Below are 9,022 nucleotides of genomic sequence, written 5' to 3' on the forward strand. Positions count from 1 at the left end.
GATTGGACTTCCGTCGTACTTTTCAGTCCTTTTGATGGCGATGATCGTCAAAGTCGAATCGCCACGGAAGAGTTGAATCATTTTGATCCGGTGTAAGCGCCGTTTCGATTACCACTGGCTGATTGAAGCAAACCAGCCCTAAAAATACAAATGAAAACATGCTTTTTTCTAATTTTTCCTTTTCCACCAAAAATCCCAAACTTACCCTTTCGGCTTTCAGGCCCAGTTCAAATCTCGTCCAAAAAAATGAAGGCCATCCTTATTCAAATCGATTATTATTCACGATTTTCTCCGTACTACTTCCACATCGAAGATCTTACTTATGACGATGTCGACGGTGCTGAAGGGTAATCCACCTCCTTCATTTCAACTTTGTGCTGCTGGCGAGGAAGTAGCGGTAGCACCGGGTTGCGACTTATGACGACGGTTCGTTGGAATCACTCCGTCGTGATGGTTCTAATGCGGAGAGCTTTACTGTTCTTCCTTCGCCTTCTGGTCATTTTGTCCGCCTTTAACTTGCCGCTTTTCATCATCCGGTCTATGTGATGTTGGACAGGATTTCGTCCATCAGCTGCATCGACTCCGTTAAACGCGGCGGTTCGAAGCTCCGGAGAAAACGTACCTGGTTGTCCGATGTTCTTCTTCTTCTTCTTTCTCGTTTGAGCCGTCTCTTGACCGCTCTAGTACAGGGCCAGTGACTAAGACTATATGCCCTACGTGCTTTTTAACGTCTAGTTGGACGAATCTTCCTGCTACTTCTGCGTTAGAGGTCTAGTTTGGTCGTTCTGATGAATTCCGCTACTTCCTTGAAAAGCTCCTTTTTACCAGTTTTAAACAATTCGGTGAGGTTGGCGAATTTGTTATCAAACGAAAACTGCATTCTTATTATACCGAAACGAGGGCAATGGAGCACCAAATGCTCTGACGTTTCTGGTTCTCCACACAGTTCACATTCCGCGTCGTCCGAGATTTTCATACGGTGTAGCCAGTATTTCGAATAGTCGTGGCTTATCATTAGACGATTAATAAGTTTCACGTCACTGCCCTTCATGTCGACCTTTTTATACCAAGCTGCGTTGTAGAAGTTCGGTTGCACTGTATAGAACTTCGTTCCCTTTTCCGCTGAATATTCTGCATACCATTGATTCGTTCGTCTTTCAAGCATGTTTTTAGCGTTCAGGAAGGCGTCCTTTAATTGGATTGGATGGCTTAAGACTTCGTCTGAAGCAGCGCCGGCCTTGGCTAGCGCATCTGCTGTCTCGTTTCCGCTTATCGACACATGGCTGGGAATCCACTGTATGGCGATGTTCCATCTTTGGCATTTGACCAGAATTTCGATCAAAATACCTTCGTCCGTCTTTGAGTCCTTTGCATTTGCAAGCATGAGGCAAGCAGATCTGGAATCCGTGTATATTACATAGTTTTGAAGACGATCCTCCTCCACTATGCTAGTTGCTAACTGAATGGCGATCAGTTCTGCAGATGTAACGCTGGTTTCCATTGCGAGTTTGTAGCTCATTCTTCTCCTAGTGTTCTCGACGTAAACTCCTATTCCACAGGCTGATCCTTCTTTCGAGGCGTCCGTAAAAATTCTCCCTCTTCCTTTATTACGACCATTCATAACAAAGAGTGCCATTTGTTTAAGCTTCTTAGCGTCGTTATCTTGCTTTGCTGACTGCAATCCTTCTAGGTAAGGTTCGATTGCCACTTCATCAATATGAACCGCTGTCGCTATTGGGCTGATAGCTTTGAAGAGCTCCTTGTTGATCCAGTACATCCGCTCCTGGTATGAGAAAGCGTCCCATTTGTCATGGTCATCCGGTAGCATTACATTTTGTAGCTGTTCTGCGATCACATCGTTCCTTGAGAAATGTCGAGCGATTTCCCGAATCGTAATGTACTCCTGTCTGAACTCCAACGGCTCCTGTCCACTCAACGCAGATAGAGCATTGAGCGGAGTGGATTTGGTTGCCCCCACGATTTTCCGCAGGCATTGGTTGTTTATAACTGATACTATTCTCCGGTTAGTGGGTTTCGCGTTGTTATACACCGAGCAACCGTATTCCAAAACGCTTCTGCATAGTGCCACGTATATTCGACCTAACATTTCCGGATGTGCTCCGCTTTTTGTCCCGCTCAAGATCTTCACCATGTTGAGTCTGTGCTGGACTTTTTCTCGAACTTCTCTAATATGCACTCCAAAACTTAGGTAGCGGTCTATCGTGATTCCCAAATAGCGATGATTCCTCACCGTTTCAATCTTCGTCCCATTGATTCCGATGTCCAACTCCTTGTCGTTGTTTTGGAAAAGTATGGCTTTCGTTTTAGCAGCGTTTATTTCCAAGTTCAGGAAGGTCGCTTTTTCGGAAAACTCGTTCAGAAATTCCTGTGCTGCCTCGTTTAGCTTGTCTAATGTCTTCGCTTTGACCAAAATGCCGAAATCGTCAGCATATTGCACGAGAACGACTCCCTCCTTTTCGATTCTGTGCAAATCTAGAGTGTAGACATTGAAAAGTGTGGGGGACAATACGTCCCCTTGGGGAAGCCCATTGCTAATCGTCCTACTGATTTTTTTGTCGCGAGTTTGTAGGAAGATGGTTCTATTTCTTAGGAAACTCGAGATCCACATGAGCATGTCTTGTGGTACGCCTACGCTGGACAGGATCTCCTCTAACCTATCCGTTCGAACCGCGTTGAACGCGTTAGAGAGATCTATGCAAATTAGAGCCGTCACCATGTTGTTACGTTTACTTTCTTTGACCCAGTTTGTAACGAAGGAGATGCAGGTGTTGGTGGACAACCCCTTTCTAAACCCGAATGAGTTCTCCGGGAGTACGCTTCCTCTGTGAAGTATTTCTTCGAGACGCTCCAAGACAGCTGTATTGGCTATCTTAGTTAGCGTTGGGACAAGTGAAATCGGCCTTTTCCCAGTCGGGGTATTTTGATCTCGCCCTGGTTTAGGGATTGCGACCACTTTGATGATCTTCAAGCTATCTTCCAAGCACCCTCGTTGCCACATGTTGTTTATATCCTTGATGATACATGCTGTTACCTCAGGGCGTAAGCACCGAAGCATCTCGTACGTCAGGTTGTCTTCTCCAGGAGCCGATCTTCTCTTCTTCCTGCTGAGAATCCTGTCCCATTTCTCTTTGTCCAGCAGTGTGGTTGTGCTGCATAGCCCTGTTGTGTATCCCAGTTGTACATCGGTTTTTCCAAAATGAGTGTCCAGAAAGAGTTCCGCTGAAGCTTGATCGTCGTATATCACGTTGTTCTCCTTCTTCGCATTCCGTTTTCCGGTTAAACGCCCCACTTTCATCCATAATTCTTTCGCCGACGTGAAAGGTCCAATTTCCTCCGGAAATTCTTCAAATTTTTTCTTGATTTCTTCTCTTTTTTTGCGTTGAAATATTGCTGTCTTCTTTTTTAGCTCCAGTAGATTTTCCATATTTGCTGTCCGGTTGAAATGTTGTCTCGCCTTATTCTTCTCCTTCCATGCAACGTCTACCTCTTCGGACCACCAAAACTTTGGTGTCCTTATGTCCTTTTTCTTGTTTTCCTTATAAATCTTCCTAACCTTCCTCTGTAGATCGCTTACAGACGAGATATCCTCAGCGCTTAGCTCAGAAATCTGTTTCCCTATTGCTTTCTTGTCAAAGAAATAGCCCGATGGGACTGTCCTCTCCTGTGTCCAAACGATGCGTATACACCGATGGTGGCTACCTATGCTGTTGTCTAATGCTTTCCATTCCATACAGTTTACAAAACAAGGTGAACACAAAGTTATGTCAATGGCAGACGGTTGGCAATCTAGTCTCAGTGGCATGTACGTAGGTGTTCCATCGTTGAGCAGCAAGAAGCTGCTCTGATTTACGGTGTCATTTAGAAGTTCGCCTCTTCGATCGGTATTCCCGTCACCCCAACTACTATGGTGTGCATTGAAGTCACCACCAATTATAACTCTTCTGTAGTTTCGTAAGCTTGTGACTATTGCTTGGATGTCGTTTTCAAAATCTACTGCTGTGATTGTCGGACTAACGTACACCGATGTCACGACAATGTCTAGGTGGAAAATGTGTATACTTACTACTTGAGTTAGGCGTGATGTTGTTGCCATGGCGATCTTAGCGAAGTTCCATTTGTTGGATAACAGCACTCCTGCTCCGCCGTATCCGTCATCCCTCGAGTGAGGTACGAAATGATACCCCGCAATGTTGTATTTGTTAGTGTTTTCCAATTCTATCTGAGTCCATGTTTCAGAAAGAATAGCCACTGTGTAGTTTGATCCCGTCACCAGTCTGTGAAGTTCTGCCTTGTTTTTGTAGAGACTTTGTATGTTTGTTTGTAGGATGTTTATTTCGTTGGAAGCCATTTTAGTTGTTGAAGGTAGCTGAACGTTGTTGCATTTCTTGACTGCATACTACCGTGTTGGCAAGATTGAAGTGCTTTTTGGTACACGCGTTGAACAGATTCTTAATATCTTCTCGTTGGCCAAGCATGCCAATGAAATCCGAGTAAAAACTCATCATTGCTTCTTGGTGTGTCCGATTCGATTTTGAGTACGCTTCTTGCATCATAGTTTCCCAGCGTTCCTTCTCCGTTACGCAAAATGGATTTTGTAGTGCTACACCTGCCGCACCATCGCTCGACACGTTCTTCACAATTTGGTTCCTCGTCTCGGTAATTTTGTTCGTCTGGCTCTGTGTTGTTAATCTTGGTTTTTTTCCGCGTTGTTTTTCCTTCTCCTTTTGAATTTGCACTGCTGCCTGAATTTTCTTCCTCTCTTGATTCGTTTTTATCCACTGCTCACGAAGAGGGTCCTTCCAGGTATACTGACCGCTTGCCATCGTTGCATATGATTGATCCACTGTCGGAAATTCGTCGATGTTCATCAAAGGCTCGTACAGGTTCTGCGATATGATGGGAACTTCCTCCCTAGCTTCCGTGTAGGTCAAATTCTGCTTCGCCATGAGGGTTTTGATTTTGAGCTGTCGTTTTTGCTCTGGGCAATTAGCATCGGTTGAGTCGTGTTCGGTACTTCGGCAATGTACACACTTCCGTTGATTCTGACAGTTCGCGTAATCTTGCTCTTCCTCGTGTCTAATAGTGCACCGGTCACACCGCCTTGCACCTCTGCAATTGTCCGTTCGATGTCCAAACCTCAGGCAGTTTTTGCAGATAACGACTTTTGGAGTGAATGTCTTCACTCGGCTGACGCAGCAAAAGATTTTTACCAAAGACGGTAGTTCTTTGGCTCGGAAGCTAATGCTGAGGCGATTGATCGGAATTCGTTTCTGTCCATCCCATCGTGTCATTCTGGTTACCTCCAGAATCGGAACTTCACAGATGATGTCCGCTTTGATGTCTTCTACGTCGATGTCCGTTGGTATTCCAGGGATCACCCCGGTGATACTGACGAGATGCTTGGGCACGTAAGCGCGGTAGAGGCTACATCCGCTGTTGATTTCGCTAACCAAGGCGTTCGCCTTGATGTAGCTGCTCACGAAAACGATGATTTTATGCAATCCGACATATTTCATATCCGTGATGAACGGTTTGTACTGCTCCATTTTGCGTAGACTTGCTCCGAGCGAAAACTTGTTTATTTTCTGCCCTTCGATCCTGTTCCGCAGCTCAAAATAGATGCGATATGGTCCCGTGTCCATGCTTGTGTAGGTGATATTTTCCTTCGTTGGTCCTGGATTTCCTTTGATTGCATTTCCTACTGCAGCTGCTATGCCGTGCTCCATATCCATCGGGTTCGTGAATCCGCCTACCGCCCCGAGATCGGGCGGGTCTTCATTCCCCATCATTCCCTCTTCTTTTCCTTCTTCTTTCTTCCTTTTTCACTTTTTTCCACGCACTGATCAATTCAATATGGCGTCCCTTGCGCCCTAACTGCCCCCTCCGATTTTCTTCTGTTTTCACACTTTTCCGCAACTTTTCTTCTTTCTTCTACTTCTAAATCTCTTTTCGATACACCTTTTTCCAATTACACCACTTTTTCCACGAAAAACTTTCGATCTGCACAACTTTCAACCGAAAAAAAATCCCACACAAAACTTTCCAACCGCCTCGTGACTAATCCGAACGAGAATGTTGTCCGATGTTGCTGGTTCTGCTCCGCACTGTGACGATGGTGACGATAAACATTGCCTGAAAATGTAAATATAAACATCGGCAAAACAATGATGCCAGTAAAATAAAAAATGATCATGGTGGTGCATATGAAAGGTGTCGAAAAGGTGTCGAAAGGTGTTTTAGGTGTGTGAAATGGGTGTTTCACACAAGGTGTCAGAGTTTCCAACCCCTTGGTGCCTACCAAATATTTTATCGGTAAAAGCTTATTTCGAGAAATTCGAGTTTAGATTTAATTTGCAGAAGAGAGAGTCGATGAAGAGAAATCGATCATGTTACTTTCGCCCTTATTTAAACTCAATCTAGATTTACTACATTGTATTGTGGATTTACTGGCTACTTGTATTCTACCGGTTACTTCAGTAGCCGTTACAAAGTAGCCGTTTTCATATAAAAATCAACTTGATTGTCAAAAAATGAATGTCGCTGAGTAGCTAGTGGCAACGAGGAATAGCGCATACAATAAAAATGTTTAAAAACATTTTTAAGTTACTCTTTTTATAAAACGGCTACTTTGGAGGCCATACTGAAGCGACCGGTAGAATACAAGTAGCCGGTAAATCCACAATAAGTTAAATTAAGTATTTAGATATGTCGGCACCAACATTTCAAAAGGGCGTAACTGCATTTGGAAGTAATACCTTCTTTCAAAGCTGTAGGTCGTACTGCCTCCCTTACACTCAAACCACCGTGGTTGTCGGAAAGAGGAGAGTTTTTCCCATCTGGTACTTGTTGTGAAAAACATGGAAATCATAACACATGATCCACAGCTTTAAAAGAAGGTGATGATTCCAAAAGCAGTTACGTCTTTTTGAAATGTTGGTGTCGATGTATGAATATAATAACAATTAAATAAATTTGCAGTATTGGAGCTGCCTGAATTAGAAGCTGCTACCGATGTGTGGTTTTTGTCTCGGTTTTTGTTCCGCGACAAGTCGTCCTAACACTGGGCTTTACTAAAGTGTCTCAAGTATACCAAAGTGGCGAATCCTTGTCGTTTTGACAGGTCTCCTGTTCGATTGGAACTATGGGGATGACAGAAAATCGACTATTCCAATTTTGACGTTTCTTCTCTTTGCTACACTGAACGAAAACACCCTCCGTACGAAGAATGATTCTTCATTCAATGCGTTACAGATCCGCAGAATCTGAATTTTGAATGATTTTACAACAGAATGATTTGACTGCCTTCAAATAAATGAAAATCATCCTGTTATAAAACTAAAATTTACACAATTTATGAATGATTTTTTGCTTGGGGTGTGTTGTGAATGATTATCGTCACAAAACTATCGGAAAGCATTCACTGCCATGCCTCATACCGAAAATCATTCAACCACCAAACTAAAATCCCCGCAACCAAACGAATGACCCAAGTAACCATGACGCTTTATATAGAGCATTATTTTCGCTTTATAGTGTATTATATGACATGCGATTTAAAGTTGTTTTGTCATACAGGCACCATTAAAGTAGGTTTAAAGTCGAAAGTGGCGCTACTATTGTTGATTTAAAGCCAAGGGGTTGGAAACTCTGACACCTTGTGTGAAACACCCATTTCACACACCTAAAACACCTTTCGACACCTTTTCGACACCTTTCATATGCACCACCATGATCATTTTTTATTTTACTGGCATCATTGTTTTGCCGATGTTTATATTTACATTTTCAGGCAATGTTTATCGTCACCATCGTCACAGTGCGGAGCAGAACCAGCAACATCGGACAACCAGGTACGTTTTCTCCGGAGCTTCGAACCGCCGCGTTTAACGGAGTCGATGCAGCTGATGGACGAAATCCTGTCCAACATCACATAGACCGGATGATGAAAAGCGGCAAGTTAAAGGCGGACAAAATGACCAGAAGGCGAAGGAAGAACAGTAAAGCTCTCCGCATTAGAACCATCACGACGGAGTGATTCCAACGAACCGTCGTCATAAGTCGCAACCCGGTGCTACCGCTACTTCCTCGCCAGCAGCACAAAGTTGAAATGAAGGAGGTGGATTACCCTTCAGCACCGTCGACATCGTCATAAGTAAGATCTTCGATGTGGAAGTAGTACGGAGAAAATCGTGAATAATAATCGATTTGAATAAGGATGGCCTTCATTTTTTTGGACGAGATTTGAACTGGGCCTGAAAGCCGAAAGGGTAAGTTTGGGATTTTTGGTGGAAAAGGAAAAATTAGAAAAAAGCATGTTTTCATTTGTATTTTTAGGGCTGGTTTGCTTCAATCAGCCAGTGGTAATCGAAACGGCGCTTACACCGGATCAAAATGATTCAACTCTTCCGTGGCGATTCGACTTTGACGATCATCGCCATCAAAAGGACTGAAAAGTACGACGGAAGTCCAATCTCGGCCTTCGGTGGTGAAAACCGGAAACAACCGGAAGCGCTAGTTCAATTCGAGGACTTCGATGCGGCTAAAAGTATAGAGACTACCGCCGGCTGTCATCTTCGAGAATCTGCTGTTTCTGTAAGGTTTGCAAGTTGCAATTTACAATTTTCGAAGGGAAAACATCACGAGAACTTCGGAATCACATGTCCCAGGAGATGAAACCATTAAACGAGCGATGCAACGAGGAAATAGTAAAAATTGGCCAACCACTCGCAACTTCAATCACCTCGACTAATGAACGCAACTGTCCCTGGTCAGTTACTACCGAGTTCAAATGGCACTCGATCGGAATACGGATTCTTATTTAGTATCGATCGATATGCTCGATACCTCCTAAGAGAAGCGGGATGAAACCAACGGAAGCACCGGAATGGATGAGCACGGTCCCTGAATCAGAACCCGAGAACGCTTTTACACCAAATCTTCCAAGAAACACCAAATCAATCCAGGTCTACTTCGGATTTCCTCCGAAAAGGGTCCGAAACCA

At 43.9% G+C, this 9,022-nt stretch overlaps 1 protein-coding gene across 1 annotated transcript; it reads right to left on the reverse strand.

Annotated features, from left to right (window-relative positions):
• Positions 1-763: 763 nt before the first annotated feature.
• Positions 764-3,316, reverse strand: LOC109401447 (uncharacterized). Its single transcript, XM_019674004.3, has one exon. The coding sequence runs from the start codon at positions 3,314-3,316 to the stop codon at positions 764-766; it is 2,553 nt and encodes an 850-aa protein (XP_019529549.3).
• Between the last annotated feature and the right edge of the window lie 5,706 nt (positions 3,317-9,022).

The sequence above is a fragment of the Aedes albopictus genome, chromosome 1 (genome assembly GCF_035046485.1).
Source record: "Aedes albopictus strain Foshan chromosome 1, AalbF5, whole genome shotgun sequence".
In the NCBI taxonomy this organism is placed as follows: Eukaryota; Metazoa; Arthropoda; class Insecta; order Diptera; family Culicidae; genus Aedes; species Aedes albopictus.

Coding starts and splice junctions, on each gene's coding strand:
- LOC109401447 (XM_019674004.3), bottom strand. CDS start 3,316: ATGAAAGTGGGGCGTTTAACCGGAAAACGGAATGCGAAGAAGGAGAAC.